At 41.0% G+C, this 19,705-nt stretch overlaps 1 protein-coding gene across 2 annotated transcripts in view; it reads left to right on the forward strand.

Moving 5' to 3' along the window:
- The window catches only part of fibcd1b (fibrinogen C domain containing 1b), a 120,045-nt gene extending 103,492 nt beyond the window's left edge, over positions 1-16,553 (forward strand). For both annotated transcript variants that reach the window (XM_073840617.1, XM_073840619.1), the window contains 2 exons: positions 7,020-7,199; positions 13,832-16,553. In XM_073840617.1, the coding sequence (XP_073696718.1) occupies positions 7,020-7,199; positions 13,832-14,100 (449 nt within the window). In that variant the 3' untranslated portion in view covers positions 14,101-16,553. The remainder of the gene's footprint in view (positions 1-7,019; positions 7,200-13,831) is intronic.
- Positions 16,554-19,705: the final 3,152 nt, after the last annotated feature.

A 19,705-nucleotide genomic window follows, 5' to 3' on the forward strand; every position in this document is an offset into this window, starting at 1 on the left:
TCAAAAAGCCATCCAGCAGCACACCCTGACTCACATTCACTCTCTCTTGTTAATTGAGCAATCAGTATGATAATTCAAGACAAAATGCAGTTTAGTTCTTGCGTTTGAAATGTCTTCACAATAATGTTTAATTGAAAATTCAGGCACACCTGAGTTTTATGCGCACAGACTTGCCTGTTTGGCCCCTTCTTTGGTAGAAAAGCAAGAAGGGCGTAAAATACTCCCAATGTTTAATTATTCCAAACGAGCCTCAGGGAAAATCTCAAGGGTTTTAATTAAGGCTGAATTAAAGTTATGTAAATTGCATGTGAAAGTAGCAGGTTTCTTTTCCTCTTTTCAAAAATAAATCATTTTATTTATTTATTTTTTTGAATGAAGCAAACAGAGACTCAGTTTTGTATGCACTCGTGGAAAGCTGCTGTTCCTGTCCTCATTTTTCATTCATTCTGCTTTTCTTTATCAATTTGCTTGTGCAGATACTCATATGTTTGTAGTCACACTGTGCCCTACATGTCAAATGAATTTTGTTATTTCAACTCAGTATTTAAATGTAAGTATGGTGCTGCAAGAGTTTTCCTATCAGGTGTTTATGGGTCTAGTGCTGGAAATGTGATAAAAAAATAAAAATAAAAAAATGGGAAAAGAGTGAGTCTCCCCTAAGACGTGGCTGTTTTCCATGCAACTTTAATGCATAGTAGCCATGTATGAATTTTTAAAGTACCCATTTGCTCTGCATAATAATAGATGTTTGAGCACGTCAGTGTTTTATTGCATTGTATTATATGCAAGCCACAGAAAGTGAAAATGAACCACATGTTCCTACTAGGGATAGGAAGAATAATGTGTTTATTTTTGCTAACAATATTGGGTGTTTAGCACGCTACAAATAATTAACATAATTAATGCAGACTCAGTTTTTCTGCTCACTGAGGCTGTGATTATGGGGGGGGGGGGGGGTTCACCATTTCCTGTAGTGTTTTAGGCTTCTGCATTTGGCTGCTTTGTTAATGAAAATTCATCTCCAAGATTAAACCACACAGGTGTCAGTGCGCATAGAAGAATCAATACTTATACTGCTAACGCATTTAGAGAGGACAGCGGATCCATATAGACATATGGATATGGTTTTGACTAGTAATTTTATTACATATTTAACAAATGAATGCATTGGAAAGATCTGAGTGAACAAAATGAACAAACACCTTTCATTCAAAACATGAAGAGTAATGATAGAAACATTTAGTTCCCTCTCAGTCGGTCTTTTCGACGTCACGTCGGAGACCGACGAATTGGGATATCGCCTAGAAAGACCAATCCTCTTCGTGTGTAAACTAAACGAGCCAATGCACATTGGCAGGCATGATTGCATCCAGCTGTAGCTGATCACAGTGTGTGCATAAATACACAGCAGGTGCAATGCATAGACAAGCTTTCGCTTCGGAGCCGATCCTCTTTGAAGACGGACAGAAACGATCGATCAAAGAAAGAAAACTCTTCTGCTGGTGTTGGCGGCACGGCGCGTCAGCGGTGGTGGTCATCTGTGGGTGGAAAAAGCGCACAGTTAAGGACTGCACTACCCACCTTCTGTGTCGCAAGCGGCCATTTCCCCTGTGCGCTTCAGCACATAGAGCAGTATTCTAAAAGAGTGCCACGGGTGAACGTCTTTTTAAAGACGAGGCGTTTGAAACACAATGCCGTTTCACCCGTGCGTTTCTGGATGCGGTCGTTACCTGGAGCCAGGTGATGGTCACAATCACTGTCTGACGTGTCTGGGCATTGAGCACGCTCGGGCAACGTTTGTGGATGAGTCATGCCGTCATTGCGGCGGCATGTCCATCACGGAGCTGCGGACCAGACTCCGCTTCCTGCAAAGGGGCGGGGTCCCAGTTCCTCTGCCCAGATCTACCGTCTGCCGGGGGGACTCTACCTCTGGCAGAGGGCTGACTGGTCTGACAGTGACGGTGGGGAATTCCCCGGCAGACAATCCGTTGGGGGTTCCTCCTTCCACTGACACTCCATTCCATCTGGAGCTCCCAGAAGAGTGTGCTGGACCTCTTTGTGAGGTACCGCTCATTACTTTTGGGGCTCCCCAAAACGACCAGATGTCAATCGCTGCATCGGGGGGTGAGCCAGACTTCTTGGGGGAGGATGATTCCGGATCGCTGCCGTCCGCTGGGCGGTCAGCGGTGCCGGATACCGACCCCGAGATGATGGCTATGCTTGCCCGGGCCGCCGAGAAGGTAGGGCTCGAATGGAATCCTCCATCGCGTCCCGATCCTTCTCGGCTGGACGACTGGTATCTTGGGGTGGCCCATGCTGGTTATCAGCGCCCCACCCCAGTGCCTTTCTTCCCGGAAGTGCATGATGAGCTCACTGGGACGTGGACGGCACCTTTTACTGCCAGAAACCGCTCCAGTGACACATCCTCCCTCACCACCCTTGATGGCGGACCAGCGCAGGGGTACATGGCTGTCCCGCCGGTGGGGCGTGCGATGGCGATGCAATTGTGTCCCAGCGCCGCTTCCACTTGGCGGGGCAACCCGTTGCTCCCCTCCCGGGCCTGTAGGCACTCGTCGGCTCTGATCGCCAGTGCCTACACGGCTTGTGGGGCTGCTGGCTCCGCCCTACACGCTATGGCGTTGTTACAGGTCCATCAGGCCCAGGCACTGAAGGACCTGTACGAGGGTGGTCACGTCCCGGAAGTTCTACGTGAACTCCGTATCGCAACGGACCTCGCGCTACGAGCGACGAAGGTTACGGCGTGGTCTCTGGGTCGTGCGATGTCCACGATGGTGGTCCAGGAACGCCATCTCTGGCTGTGTCTGGCCGACATGAGGGAAGCCGATAAGATCAGGTTCCTAAATGCCCCCGTGTCCCAGACCGGCCTCTTCAGCGACGCAGTGGAAAACTTTGCCCAGCAGTTTTCTGCCACACAGAAGCAGACTGAGGCTATCAGTCACATCCTGCCCCGGCGTGCTCCCGCTGCTGCCTCCACCCAGCCGCCGGCAGCACCTCGGTCTGCTTGTCACCCAGGGCGGCCCCCTGCTTCCGCCCCCGCTCCACAGCAGCCAGCGCAGCAGCCTTCACAGCGGCGCCGTGGAGCCGGTCGCAGGGCGCCCGCCTCGCCTGTCCAGGCTCCTGCCAAGACCAGTGGGAAACGCAAGAACAAGCGTCCCTGAGACGGGCGACCCAGAGATGGAGGAAGCTGCTCTTCGGGAGGTGGTGAACGCACCACTCCCTCCCCCGGAGGAGGGCTGGGCGGAGAATCTTTTGTTTCTTTCTTCCCCATCATCGGCCTCATGGCCGGTGACACCCAAATTTTCAATAAAAGAGCAATTTCCACTATCTCTGGGTCCCCAGAGGGGACAGCGGGTGTTGCACGGGCCTCACCCCCTCTCCCCTCTCCGGTTGGATAGTGCTGTAGAACGGACTACTCACGCACCAGCTGCCAGAACGCAGGTAAATGTCTCACACACACTACACAGAGACACACTGACCCCGCTTCGGACCGGCACAGAGACGCCCGAGCGAGGTCCCTGCGTTCCACTTCGCTGGACCTGCGCGTCTTGAACCGAGCTCTTCACATGCTACCTTTCAAGATGCTCACGCAGAAACACATCTTCAGATGTGTCCGTCCCCAGGATTGGTTTGCAGCGATCGACCTGAAGGACGCGTACTTTCATGTTTCGATCCTTCCGCGCCACAGGCCATTCCTGCGGTTTGCGTTCGAAGGCAGAGCATATCAGTACAAAGTCCTGCCCTTCGGGCTGTCCCTCTCGCCCCGTGTCTTCACGAAAGTCGCGGAGGCGGCCCTTGTTCCCCTCAAAGAACAGGGCGTTCGTATCCTCAACTACCTCGACGACTGGCTGATACTAGCATAGACTCAAGGTCAGTTATGCGAACACAGGGACCTGGTGTTGGCACACCTCGCCCGCTTGGGCCTTCGGGTCAACTGGGAAAAGAGCAAACTCTCTCCTATGCAGAGGATCTCTTTTCTCTGTGTGGAACTGGACTCGGTCAACCAAACAGCTCGCCTCACACAAGAGCGTGCTCAGTCGGTGTTGAACTGCTTGAATACGTTCAATACGTACTCTCAGCATGGACGCCCTGGCATGCAGCTGGCCGCGGGGCCTACGCAAGTATGCGTTTCCCCCAGTGAGCCTTCTTGCACAGACACTGTGCAAGGTCAGGGAGGACGAGGAGCAGGTCCTGCTAGTGGCTCCTTACTGGCCCACTCGGACCTGGCTCCCAGAACTAGTGCTCCTCGCGACAGCCCCTCCCTGGCGGATTCCTCTGAGGAAGGATCTACTGACTCAGAGACAGGGCACCCTCTGGCACCCGCGTCCAGACCTCTGGAAACTACATGTCTGGTCCCTGCACGGGACGCAGAGGTTCTGAGTGATCTACCCCAAGGAGTGGTAGACACCATCACTTCGGCGAGAGCTGTATCCACGAGACATGCTTACGCCTTGAAGTGGAACCTGTTCATCGAATGGGCTCTCTCTAGAAATGAGGACCCCCGAAGATGCCTGATCGGAGTCGTGCTCACCTTTTTGCAGCAAGGGTTGGAGCGTAGGCTGTCGCCCTCCACCCTTAAGGTCTTTGTAGCCGCCATTTCTGCAAACCATGACCCCGTTGAAGGAAGGTCGGTGGGTAAGCACGACCTGGTCATCAGGTTTCTCAGGGGAGCGAGGAGGTTAAATCCTCCTAGGCCCCCCTCCGTACCCTCTTGGGACCTGTCTCTGGTGCTCACAGCACTACAGCGGGTCCCCTTTGAGCCTTTGCAGTCAGTCGAGCTGAAGTATCTCTCTATGAAGACTCTGCTCCTGCTTGCACTGGCCTCCATCAAGAGCGTAGGGGACCTGCAGGCGTTTTCGGTCGACGAATCGTGCCTTCAGTTCGGGCTGGCAGATTCCCAGGTAACCCTGAGGCCCCAGCCTGGCTATGTGCCCAAGGTTCCCACTACTCCCTTCAGGGATCAGGTGGTGAGCCTGCAAGCGCTGCCCCCGGAAGAGGCAGACCCAGCCCTAGCTTTGCTTTGTCCCGTCCGAGCTTTAAGATGCTACGTCGACCAGACGCAAAGCTTCAGGACCTCAGACCAGCTCTTTATTTGTCACGGAGGACGGCAGAAGGGGAAGACCGTCTCCAAGCAGAGGATGGCACACTGGGTAGTGGATGCCATCACCCTGGCTTATCAAGCTCAGGGCGTGCCCCGCCTGCTCAGGTTGCGAGCTCACTCAACTAGAAGTGTTGCATCCTCCTGGGCGCTGGCTCGTGGTGCCTCGCTATCTGACATTTGTAGAGCTGCGGGCTGGGCGACTCCCAACACGTTCGCTAGGTTTTATAGCCTTCGTGTAGAACCAGTCTCCTCCTGTGTTCTCACCTCAAACGGGTAGAAACACTGAGAGGCACTGGCTCAGGTCGGCTTGCTATCTTCTCCAGAGTGTCCATATAGTAGACCCTGTCGAGTTCCTCCTTCCCCGGCACCAGACAGGGCTGAACGTCTAGGCGCCAGGCCCTCTCTCGATGAACCTTCAGAACCGATAGAAGGCTCGGGATAACATGAGAGACTTAAGTGAATCCCATATGTCTTTCCACGGTAACCCCCAGAGGCCGTGTTTCCCCGGTAGACCTTTTACCATCATCACGAGGGTTCAATCACCTCTAATCTTCCATATGTCCTAAGTTGAGCCATATGAGTATTGCTCCGAACCTCCTGCAGGATGGGTAGGAGCTCCGCACGTTCCCAGTGCTCCAGCTTCACTGAAGTGGGTAGTGTTATGTTATACAGTGACTGGTCTTTTCTGATCCGCCCTTGGCCTAAGCAAAAAATTGGAGGCCAGGAGGCTTGCTCAGAACACTGGAGGGGGGCAGCAGCTGCGGCGCTTTGCTAGGGATCCCAATTCGCCAGTCTCCGACGTGACGTCGAAGAGACCGACTGAGAGGGAACGTCTCGGTTACGTATGTAACCCTCGTTCCCTGAAGGAGGGAACGGAGACGTCACATCCCGTTGCCTCGGCTGCTGTACCACCGCTGTTCGGCCGGACCCCAGATCGGCTCCTCAGCGAAAACTTGTCTATGCATTGCACCTGCTGTGTATTTATGCTCACGCTGTGATCAGCGACAGCTGGATGCAATCATGCATGCCAATGTGCATTGGCTCGTTTAGTTTACACACGAAGAGGATTGGTCTCTCTAGGCGATATCCCAATTCGTCGGTCTCCGACGTGACGTCGAAGAGACCGACTGAGAGGGAGCGAGGGTTACATACGTAACCGAGACTTTTTTTTTTTTTTTTTCAAATAAAAGCATAATTGTTTTATAAGAATAAATAAGAACAGTATCTAATAATTTGCAGTTGGCTTACTAAATGTTAAACTTATTAAAATATATTCTCAAATTGTTGTGATTCATCATTTTAAGCTCAATCGTAGGAGAAGGAGAGGTTCACTTCAGAAAAAAAAAATTACAGATAATTTACTCACCCCCTTGTCATTCAAGATGTTCATGTCTTTCTTTCTCCAGTCATAAAGAAATTATGTTTTTTGAAGAAAACATTTCAGGATTTCTCTCCATATAGTGGACTTATTTGGTGTCTGCAAGTTTAAACGTCCAAAATGCAGTTTATAAACAATCCCAAACAATGCAGTTTATAAACAATCCCAGCTCTAAACAATCCCAGCCAAGGAAGAAGGGTCTTATCCAGCGAAACGATCAGTTATTTTCTAAAAACATTGACAATTTATATAATTTTTAACCTCAAATGCTCGCCTTGTCTAGCTCTGCGAGAACTCTGTGTATTCCGGTTTAAGACAGTTAAATTTTAAGACTAAAAAATGCCATTAAGCAAATAAAAAAAGAACTCCGTTATGTTAAGTCTACAGTAATTTGGGTTAAAATATAAAAAATATATAAAAAAGAATTCATAGCCCTAACTCATACTTTACCCTCATAATCCAATTACACTTCCTGTGACTAAAAATAATCCTGAAATTTATTCTCTTTCTTTCTCTCAACAGGCTTGAAACAAATCCATGCTCTCTCTATCCAAGGAAACTATGAACTGCGCATAGATCTTGAAGATTTTGAGAACAGCACAGCTTTTGCACAGTACGGCGTGTTTGGAGTTGGACTCTTCTCCGTTGACCCTGAGGATGACGGTTACCCCCTCACCATCGCTGATTACTCCGGCACTGCAGGTACACACACATATTTGCATACTTACAGACCATGGATCAATATCTTCAATATTGTGTAATTAGTATGCCTTATTTAAATCATACTCTAAATATTCAAGTAAATTTAAAAGACCTGGTATGCAAATCAGTTTAAGTTAAATTAAATCTTTGTCAGCAATAATAAGTACTTATTCATTCAGATAATTGGTCCATTTCAGTGCTTGATGGTATAGACAGAGTAATCATGGCACTTAACACACTCTTTAGTCACTTCCACATATCACGCTTCATCTGCAACTCACCACAAAACAAACGCTAAGACTGGGTATCATAACAAATGTCCTATTTTAATTTGATTCTGATTCACAAGTTATCAGTTTGACAGATTTGATTTCATTTAAAAAAAAAAAACTTGAAGCATTCATTAACAGAACTGGCTGATTTGAGTATTTTTTTCATCCATCAGTCTATACTCAGAATGTATCTTTTTGAAACCAGCTCATTTGTTTGTAAACCAGACTACACTGGTCACACTGTATGTTATTGATTCACTAAAAATAACCCACTCATAAATATAATTTGTTCATGAATCAGACCACACTGGTCAAGTTGAATGTTTTTGCATGCAGCCTGCGAGGACTCAAAGACTTTTCTTATTATTATTTTGTGGTACGCTGTCTTTTTATTGCATCACATTCAGATCAGACTGCAAACCCATTTCCATCTCAAGACATTTTAATGCAGCTATTGAGGACAATTTGACTGGAATATTAAAATTCATAATCAGGATTATTCAGAAATTTAATATTTTTACCCGTTCCTCACAAACTCTTACACACACACACACACACATCCAGAAGAGAAAAAAGCCTCCCAGTCGATTACTACCATTGACTTAGACAAATGTCAAGAACAGACACAAACTGAATTGGAAAGCTCCTCAGAGTCCTGTAAGAAACAAGTGAGCAGCGAGATAAACAGAAATAGAAAGAGCATTCTGAGTCTGAACTCGAGGGCAGGTGCAGAGGAAAATACACCATGAAGAGAGCACGAAGGAGAGAGGTGAGAGATCTCCTGTCTGTACAGCAGGTATATCCGGGCTTGAATTGGATCGTGTCTGTAGCGCTGGTGTCAGGTGAGCAGGTGGTCTCTGCTGGGCAGCGTCTTTGTGCCCTTGAGCTGCTGGGTTTCCTGTTTGCTGGCTGACAGGTCTCCCCTAATCACAGCGCTGAGAGTATTATTGTGATCATTTGCATTGAATTTTGACAGGCAGTTGTGCTCTGGACCGGCCTGGTGGGGCCTAATACGTCTCAAAATCCAGACAGCGTCAAGGTGACTCCTTATTCACGCCGACATGTGAGCACAAATAGGCCCACGCATAAGTGTGTGCACATACAGTATCTTTTATGCAGGTTACACATTTATACCAAGCATTTTAAGAGTCACATGTGATATTACCACATCACCCGAAGGCTTTCTGAGATGATAAAATCCCCTTGACAAATGAAAAGCGATTCCCAAGAGCATGTGACCTATTCTGAGAGTTTGCAAGGACATGGGTATAACACTCTTAATGCAGAAGTGTCAACGGCAGCAATACAAGTATTTTCAGTGGGCTCCGCGCGACCCTAGTGTGACTAATGGCTTATTCCCATAGCTGCGGACAAAATCTGTCAAGCTTGAATGACGCGTGTTTCCGGGGGGAAATTGAGCGTCGGGCTGGGATCTGTTTCTCTGCGTATTGTCTTTGACGTTATTGAGTAAAACTGACTGCGGAGAAGAAGATTGGAGATCTTCAAGGTCATGAGCTGTTAGAGAAGAGGAATGAAGGTTTAGGGCTTTCATTCTGGAAGTGTTATCCTTTTCTGTGAAATGTTCGTATTTTTTAAGATGGATGAAAGGTTAAACTCAAACTGGTTCTGAACGAATCCCGGAGAGGTTTAGAAATACCACCTGACATTTACCTCTATTGTACTCATCCTGGTACACTTCCTTTTTCTTTCGTCTCTCGTCTCTCTCCATCTCCATGGGACACTTTGTTCCAGCTCTTGTGTTGAGCTGACAGGAACAGTTTATAGGGCAACAGACACATCACCACCTGCCCTCCTGCCAAAAAATCCAGTCAAGTGGACAGCAGGCAGGATGGCTTTCCAAATTCCATTTTCAGCCACAGAATTGGGGAAGGTTTGTTTCTGTTGGCCGACAACACCCAGTGTCTTTTGCCATCAGATAAGACTGACGCTACAAGACACTTCTTCAGGGAAGGGGACTACCCTTGTAATACTCCTGTCCCACAGAATTCTAGAAGAATTTAAGATCTTCGCCTGACAGAATGGCTGAAATAAAAAGTAGCTACAAGATACAAATATTCCCAGAGCTTCTCAAAATAACAGAAAGCTGGAGCTAGGGTTTCAACGGGGTGGAAAATTTCCGTGCATTTCCGAAAACTTTCCAAAAATCCCTGTTTATATTAATGTAGTGCTCATGTGTGCTATGAGTCCACTTCAGTGACATCAGCCAATTACAGTATCGTTCAGCTGCATGTTCCAGATAGCACTAAATGTATGTTGTTTCACCAAACTATTTGAGACGACTTTTAGGAAAATGTCTTTATAAGTGCAAACAGCATAACTTAACACATTTAAGCTAATTTTGGAGTGCACCTATCCATGTTTGTGCATGAGTTCTTTAAAGAGGATTATCAGAAAGTCAATGATAAGACTGATGAAATGATTGAACGCAGAGTGAATCATCCTTACTTTTATAAGAGATGCAAAAAGATGAAGCCTTGAAGGATGGAAGTGTGAAGGAAAGAGACAGGAACAAAGCATAGGAAAGGCTATAACTCTATATGCATAAATCACACCCAAATGAGATAAAATGCTGAAGATGCTTTCATCTGGGCCACAGAGATGAGACAAGTTTGCTTGTGTATGCTAACTAATTTCATGTGTTCCTGGGCGTCTGGAGTTGTTTGTGTGAAATGGCTTTCTGTGGTGATTTTCACAGCATTATTTCTTGAATCACACAAATCAGCAGCTTAAACATGCATTAACATTCAAAAGATTAGGGTCAAAATTCATCTTATCAAAATGCATAATGTATTTCTGTAAATACAAAGCTAAATTTGCTAGCAGTCATTACTCCAGTCTCCAGCATCACACAATCCTTCAGAAATCATTTTAATATGCTATTTTCTTATCATTATCAACATTGAAAACAGTGCTAGTTAAAACAGGATTCTTTGATGAACAAAGTTCAAAAGAGCAGCATTTTTTAAATATAAATCTTACAGAAAAATTTAAATGTCACTTTTGTATCTTTTATTTACAACAGTGTTTTAGTGCCACATTTAAAAAAAAATCTAAGATTACGAGATTAAAGTCGGAATATTTCGAGAAAAGTTGAACAAAAAAAGTTGAAGAGAAAAAGTTGAAATTGTGAGAATAAAGTTGAAAAATGATGAGAATAAAAATCAAAATACAATGAAAATAAAGTCCAAATATTTTAAGAATAAAGTCAAAATTACGAGAAAAAAGTTGAAATTGCAAGACTAAAGTCGAAATTATGAGGATAAAGTCTAAGTATTTTGAGAATAAAGTCGAAATTACGGGAATAAAGCTGAAATATTACATAAATAAAGTCGAAATTATGAAAATAAAGTGGAAATGTTTCGAGAATAAAGTCAAAATTAAGAGATGTATAGTTTTATAGCTAAATATGTTTTACAATAATGTGCTTTTCACGCTCTTTAATGTTGTGACAGATCACTGTATTCACTTTAGTTTAAGCGACATGTGAGTCAATCTTCTTTCTGATTACAATAATGAGACATTCTTTTCATTTATTAGATTATACTTGTTTTTCCATGCCTTCTGATGTTTCTTCACTTTTATATCTTGCTATAAACTTGAAATAAATAGAGGAAAGACACATTTATAATTAGTATTTTGTGATGAAATTGACGGAATTTAAAAGCTAAGCTATATTAGAAGCAACAAAACGTAAAATTATTGCGATTACTGGGTAGCTAGCGTGTTGCAAATAATGAATGCAAGACATTAAATATTATGTCCAATCATTTATTCATATACCATGAATAAAGCAGCTCAGAAAAGACAACATAATGTATGTTAACAAGGTGGAGCCCACTTCAACCTTTTGAACGATTTATTGTTTTTATTTAAATTCATGTGTGAAATAAAAGGTTGGACGCCACAGACGTTTTTGCAGAGTAGGTGGAAACAGTAAAAAAAAGTATAATTTAATGAACTGATTCACATGTTGAATCAGTTCACCTGTCACACCACATTAAAGAGCTTTAAAAACACATTATTGTAAGGCACATTGTAATTTGCTATAAAACTGAATTTGAAAGCTGAGACTTTGTTTTATATTACAAATAATGATTGCAATCAAAGACATTACATATTATTTCTAAACATACTGTCCCTGCGAATATGACACATGATATGATTTCTGCTAATAATCCAACATATATTTGTAGTATTAAAAAGGGTTAAATAAGCAGGTGTCCCCCAAAGCAATGTCTATTGGGTGTGTGAGCTGAATAAAAATGTGTTCAGTTTATTCTGTTAATAAATATCATATTCTTGATATTAAGCTGTGTCTGTGAGTCCTTCATATTGACTCTATCTCATCCCAGTAAGATGATGCATCCGCTCAGATGCAACAATATTCCAATAAATTCTGGTGGCCTGGCAGCTTCTCCCGGTGCTCTCAATCTGGGCCTTTGAATGTGCAATAGGCTTTACTCTCAAAATATTATAACTTTAATTTCTACGATTTAAATTCTCAAAACATTTCTCGTAATATTTACATTTTTTTCTCACAATATTTCGACTATATTTTCATGATATTTTGACTTTATTCTTGTAATGTTTCTCCTTTTTTCTCGTAATGTTTTGACTTCATTCTCGTAATATTTCGACTTTATTCTTGTAATATTTGTTTTTATTTCTCATTGTATTTAGACTTTATTCTTCTAGTATTTTGACTTTATTCTCATAATATTTTGACTTTATTCTCGTAATATTTTGACTTTATTCTCGTAGTATTTTGACTTTTATTCACAAAACATTTCGACTTTATTCTTGTAATATTTTGACTTTATTCTCGAAATATTTCGACTTTATTCTTGTAATATTTTGACTTTATTCCTGTAATATTTCAACTTTTTCACGTAATATTTAAACTTTTTTCTTGTATTATTTTGACTTTATTCTCGTAATATTTCGACTTTATTCTCATAATATTTCGACTTTATTCCAGTAATATTTTGACTTTATTCTTGTAATATTTTGACTTTATTCTCGTAATATTTTGGCTTTATTCTTGTAATATTTGAATTTTTCTCATTATATTTAGACTTTATTCTTGTAGTATTTTTACTTTATTCTCGTAATATTTTGACTTTATTCTCGTAATATTTTGGCTTTATTCTCATAGATTTTTGACTTTTTTCTCGTAATATTTCAACCTTATTCTCATAGAATTTTGACTTTATTCTCGAAACATTTAGACTTTATTCTTGTAATATTTTGACTTTATACTCGAAATATTTCGACATTATTCTTGTAATATTTTGACTTTATTCCTGTAATATTTCAACTTTTTTCTCGTAATATTTAAACTTTATTCTTGTAGTATTTCAACTTTTTTCTTGTAGTATTTTGACTTTATTCTCGTAATATTTCGACTTTATTCTCATAATATTTTGACTTTATTCTAGTAATATTTTGACTTTATTCTTGTAATGCTTCTACTTTTTTCTCGTAATGCTTTGACTTCATTCTCGTAATATTTCGACTTTATTCTCGTAATATTTTGGCTTTATTCTCATAGAATTTTGATTTTATTCTCGAAATATTTCGACATTATTCTTGTAATATTTTGACTTTATTCCTGTAATATTTCAACTTTTTTCTCGTAATATTTAAACTTTATTCTTGTAGTATTTCAACTTTTTTCTTGTAGTATTTTGACTTTATTCTCATAATATTTCGACTTTATTCTAGTAGAATTTTTTCTTTATTCTCGAAACATTTCGACTTTATTCTCGTAATATTTTGAGTTTATTCTTGAAATATTTCAACTTTATTCTTGTTATATTTTGACTTTATTCCTGTACTATTTTGACTTTTTTCTCATATTTTGACTTTATTCTTGTAGTACATTGACTTTATTCTCGTAATATTTCTACTTTATTCTTGTAATATTTCGACTTTTTTCTCACAATATTTAGACTTTATTTTTGTAGTATGTGACTTTATTCTTGCAATATTTCGACTTTATTCTCGTAATATTTCAACTTTATTCTCAAAATATTTCAGCTTTATTCTTGTAATATTTTGATTTTTTTCTCATAATGTTTCGACTTTATTCTTGTAGTATTTTAACTTTATTCTCCTAATATTTTGACTTTTTTCTAGTAATTTTGTCTTTATTCTCAAAATATTATGACTTTAATCTCATAATCTTTTCTCATAATTCATAATATTTTTTTTTTTACTAAAACGCCATCATATTTATTGAAGTGTTACTGCTCAAAAAAATTATTTCTTTCAAAAAAAAACAAAAAAACTTATTGACCTAAAATGTTCTCCTTCTTTTTCATGTGCACCTGAATACAGGAGATTCGTTGCTTAAGCACAACGGAATGAAGTTCACAACAAAAGACAGAGACAACGATCATTCGGAGAACAACTGTGCTTCGTTTTACCACGGCGCCTGGTGGTACCGCAACTGCCACACGTCCAACCTGAACGGCCAGTACCTGCGTGGACAGCACACCTCTTACGCCGACGGGATTGAGTGGTCATCCTGGACCGGGTGGCAGTACTCACTAAAATTCACAGAAATGAAAATTCGGCCAACGCGTGAAGAGCGAGAAAGCAAGTAACCCGACAAAAAGTGAAATTCAAATGTAAGGAAGTTAAAAAAAGAAACAACATGTTAAAAAGACTTACATATGGGACTCACAATGTGGTAAACAACAAGGACAGTGGTTGTTGCTAATCTGAAAAAAGAGCTTTCTGTTGTCCTGTTCATTAATTTGGCAGAAAAGTCACACTGTTGTGCGGCCGTGCTGTAAGTCCTGCCCTCCATATGACAATCTCTTCATCACCAGGCCTTGAAGTTTCTTTACACCCCAGCTGTCGGCTCTCAGCTCACTACTGTGAGTCACACTTTGGCTCTGACGAAAATGACACTGAATCAAGGATCCTATTATTTTGCCACTGGTTAGGGAATTAATTAATGGAGGACTATGAAATGTTGGAATGGCTCCTTCTGTCAGCAAAGCCTGTTTCTGTTTTCCCTCTTATTGTTTAATACGCCAAACACACATGCCGAGGCCAAATCTCCACTAAGTCTTCATGTTTGAAGAAGAATGCTAGTACAAAAGAAGAAAGTGTGAAAGCTGGGAGGGAAAGGAGAGAGAGAGAGGCGGTCTAGGAGGAAAGCGGTGCAAAGGTTTCTGTGGGAGTTTGTCTCTCATCTGTCTGACAGGCCATTAGTGAGCATATTGGCCACTTTGTCTGATCGCCATTGCCAAGTGATCATCAGCCAGGCTCTTCATCTCGCACATACGCAGATGGAGACTGTTTATGTATGTGTGCGAGCAAGATAAAAGGGAAATGCGATATTGTCTCGTCTCCTTCCCGAGTGTGCGTTTCTGACTCAGCGCGAGTTCGAGTGTTCTCGAGGAATCTCTTTATCGGCCCGACAAGCTCGCTCGAGTGTGTTTACTTAGCGCTCACACACACGTCATTTGTTCACGCATGCCTTCGGACGCCGTGTCGTAATGCTAATTCAAATGAGCCGCTCTGACGCGTATATCAGCTCATTCACTGCCGTCTCTCTCTCCAGCTCACTTTCCAAAGGTCAGACATCTCGAACGTGAATATTGTGCTTCTTTCCCCTCGTGTTCGAGCAGCTCCCTTCATCTCTCGTCCTTTCTTTTTTCCCTCCTGGTCTTCTTCTCATTTGTTCTCCCTCCACTCTCCCTTCACTCCTTTGGTTTGTTTTCTGTGGTCCCCTGTGGATGTGGAAAAGGTCAACATGTCATTTAGTACAATTATGCTGCTCACTGTTCTCTTCTTTGCTCTTTTCTGACTTTTTCCTTTTCTCCCTCTTCTGTTTCATATTTCCTATTATGTTCCTTTGAATCTCCATTATCATAATGATGACAGTTTATTTGTATTTTGCTTAAATAGAGTAATTTTGAATTCAAAATGGAGAGATTTACATATTTAACATGATTAACGCACTAACAAAACTTTTGTTCCTACCCTTGTTTTTTTTTTTTTTGTTTTTTTTTGTTATGTATAAAGACAAGCAGTTTTCATGCTGGCTTGTGAATGAACTTGTGCAAGTATGAACACTGATTCATTCATGTTGGATTTTGCAGTTTTGAGTTTCTAAATGTACCGAGAGCTTTAAGATATGTGTAGATTTCATGTACAGTGTGTATGTTTTAGAGACTTTTAGCGCATGTGAAATGTTTTCTTACGGGAAATCGACAAAAGCACACAAATGAAGCAGTGTGCTATAGAAAAGATCCTCGATGTGTCCTGATAATGCCTGTAGTCATGTGACTGGGATCTGTTTTGTGGGACTGAAGTCTCTGGAATGGACTCAAGCGGAGTTGAAATCCATTAAACGTACACCAACAAATAATGAGCACATTACTCGAGAAAATATGTGGGAAGATGACTGTAAAAGCAGCATTAAAGGAAGTTGTCAAGACTCTTAAATGGACACAAGCGAGTGCTCATCCTTGTCTCTGGAGTCGCCTCTAAGTTTGCACCACTTTAACTACAAAGTTGCCTCTGTCGGTTTGTGTCTTGGTTGTGTATTTTCTCTTGTACTTACTTTTCTTGTTCACTCAGCTCTGATTTTTTTCCCCTCCTCTCATTCTGTGGAATTACATCACAATCAGCCTCTTTTCTCTGTCACCATTTGCTTCAAAGTTAACCATGCTGCCTGTTCAGCTGTCAATAACGTTTCTCCAGTGTGTTGCCATGGTAATGATCTCCTGAACAACAGCTAACAGGCTGAACAAAGAATGAAGGAAAGAAATGTTAAATGATGTAACAATCTCATGAAACTGAGTCAAGAAGGGACAAAAGGAAAAAAACAGTGCACATAGAAACAATTTGAAATCATTTGTAATTAAGGGTCTCTGTGAGAATGGGTGTGTGGAAATTTGTGTGTGACTGAAAACAGAAAATATACTTGTAAAGAAAAAAGTAAATTGTTATTTCTGTGTATGACATTGGCTCTTCATTTTGTGTGCATATTAAAAAAAAAATCAATAAATAACATATAAATAAATTGATTTCTGCAATGGCACTGCATGGATTTTAAGACAGATCTTCTATGCGTCTTTTCTGTGCATCCGTACACACTCCTCTCCATTTTCAGCAGGATATCTTTCCTTCACCCTCTCCAGCTGTGTTTAATACTTACAGGGTGTTCGCTCTCGACACATTACACTTTTCACACAGACTCCAGGTTTGTGATTGCTCCCTATGGACGCGTTTCCTCAAACCTTTGCTCTATAAATAAGTTTAAATTTGTTTCTGGCTGAATTTTTATGTGTGGTTTAAAGCAATTGGCAACTGTCAAAGAACATCCTGTACCCATTTCCCAGTTTTAACAGGCTGTGTGTGTCTGTGTTTGTCTGTATGTGCGTGTTTGTGTGTGGCTGGATGTGTGTTTTTTGTGTTTTGAGGGAGTTAAAGTGAGAGACAGAGAAAGATGGCTGCATGGATGTGCGAGTGGGAATGATAGAGAGCAGCACATGGTATTGCGTGTGAGTTCACTGCTGAATGCGCTGGTCCCACTTTTGCCGCAATAATGGCAACTCCCCGGGGAAGACACCAGCATCAGGTTGAGCAATAAAACTGTAACCACCTAATGGCCATCTTTGCTCAAAAGCACAAAGCAGAGTGGAACAAACATTTGCAACCTACACCATCATTGCTATATTAGAAACTGTAACATTTCATGAAAACAAAATGCTTTTTTTTTTACTTTATTTTAGCATGTATTAGGCTGTCAGTTTAACACAATAATTGAATTAGTTATGAAAAATAACGTGATTAAAATATTTTAACGCAGTTAAATGGGTCATCGGATGCAAAACTCACTTTTACATGTTGTTTGAACATTAATGTGTGTTGGCAGTTTGTGTACACAACCACCCTACAATGATAAAGATCCACCCAGTGGTATTTTTTTATAATCTTTAAAAGTAATATCCCCTTTTTAAAATCAGGTCATTCTCAGTTTCTTGTCGGTGTGACGGCACATCACTCCCACGATTGTTGATTGACATGCCTTAGACCCGCCCTCACCGAGGTGAAACAGTCCGATTCCAATCGCCATTGTGAACATAGCAGTCGTCATTTACTCCCGACATCTGAGCCGCTGAAGACGCAGCGGATCAATGTTACTTTCGTTTTTGAAAGAAAAGCGCCGATCCCAGTCTACATATGCGTCTATGTTCGTGCGAATCATTCATGATGCTTCACCCACAGCAGAAGTGAGTATATTTCTTATGCATCTTTGCAAATGGCCTTTCTTGATTTGCTAGTTAGGAAGTTTCGCAGCTAAACGCGGATAAATTAAACATTACGGCTCATCATCCCACGGCAGAAAGGGGCGGGGCGAGCAGAGCTCATTAGCATTTGAAGGAACATGAAACAGAATAGCTCACTCTGATTTTGACAAGGTAAGAAGAGTGTTTTTTTACACTATCCTTGAGAAATTTTAACCAAAGTATGTTATAGTCTTCTCATTAAGACCCTAAAGAATCATATTAACTTGTGGAAAATGAGCATCCGATGACCCCTTTAAAGCACTCGCCCTGCCCCGAGACCTGTACATCATCTTACATTTAATACAGCTGACTGTTGATAAATATGATGCAGGACAACAACTTCATAAATGCAGTCATGCCCTAACATTCAAGATATTGGGTAAAAAATGCTCTTGTATGACTTTTTGTCTCATATTTATATAATAAGCAATATATCTCACGGGCAGCAAGAGCAGTATCACACAAGTGCTGTTTGTCCCGAATGTAACGAGTGCAAATGTGATTTTATACAACAGTTCAGTAAATAATAAGTTAATATTGTGTTATATTTTAAACACAATATTGTCTGTTTTGTCAACAAAATATTACCTATAAAGCCACAGCAGAACTGTTGTGCATCTATGAGCAAAACAGCAGTGTTTAGTTTCTGAATAAATTTGAGTTTTGAATGAATCATGTGAATCAATGATTCAAATGCACATTCATAAAGTGAGCCATTTACTGAAATTTCTGAATGAATTAGCCATTTGAATGAATCGAATGAAAGACATTTACTGCTTACCTGCTGGAAGTTTTTCATTTAGAGTATTTCAAAGAAAAAAAAAAACTAAGGGATAGTTAACCCAAAAAAATAATAATTATTTCGTCATTTACTCAGACCTGAATCACTTACTGTCTTTTGTGGAACATAAAAGTAGGTATTTTGAAGACTGTTGCTAACAGAGCTGTTTTGGTTAACAATGACTACAATTGCATGAACGAAAAAATTACGTTTTCTCATATTATCTTTCTTTCTAAAGCTACTATTTGTAATGTCTTCTCAATACTTTCTCATTTAACACAAAAAATAAATAATCTTTGGGGACATTTTCACAGTCTAAGGTAATGTGCGATTAATTAGATTAATTAATCAATTTTAGATTAAAAATTTTAATAGACTGACAGCTGTCACAAACTGAAGCGGAGTGGAGCCAGGAGAAAACGTGCAGGAAACCGTAATAATAATAATACGGATTAATTTATTATTATTATTATTATTATTATTATTATTATTATTATTAATTATTTATTGAAAACAAAAGCAACATAGAACAAAAACCAGGAAAACTGAGGGAACAAGTAACATTATCGACGGACCCTGGGGTGTGAACTGACACAGACTTAAATACACAACAAACAGGGCGTGGTTACAAACGAGATAACAGGATGACGAGGGGGAAATACAAATATGGGCATGACTGAACCAAAAGAACATGAACCAAAAGGGGGAGACAAGGACTAAACCATTTGAATAGGAAACATGGGGGGGAAAACACTAGGAAAAAATGACAGAAAAACAACTAAATCCTGACAACACCCCTAGTATATATATTTACAAAGACTAGAAGTTGAGTCTCCAGCTTGTGTGTCAACCCCTGTAACCAGTGTTGGGGAAGTTAATATGTTTATTACAAAATAAACATAACTGTAATCTGTTACAGTTACTGAGAAAAAAATATATAATTAAATTAGTTATTTATGCAAATGTTAACAATTACAAAGGGGATCAAAGTACATCTGAATATTTATATATTGTAAAAGCTGGGATATATGAATAATATTAATTAGTTGCTTTGCCTGTTTTTGATGTGCACGATGCCTCTTGCCATTTAAAGGACGTTTACTAAAGTGATGCTATTCT

The sequence above is a fragment of the Garra rufa genome, chromosome 5, assembly GCF_049309525.1.
Source record: "Garra rufa chromosome 5, GarRuf1.0, whole genome shotgun sequence".
NCBI lineage: Eukaryota > Metazoa > Chordata > Actinopteri > Cypriniformes > Cyprinidae > Garra > Garra rufa.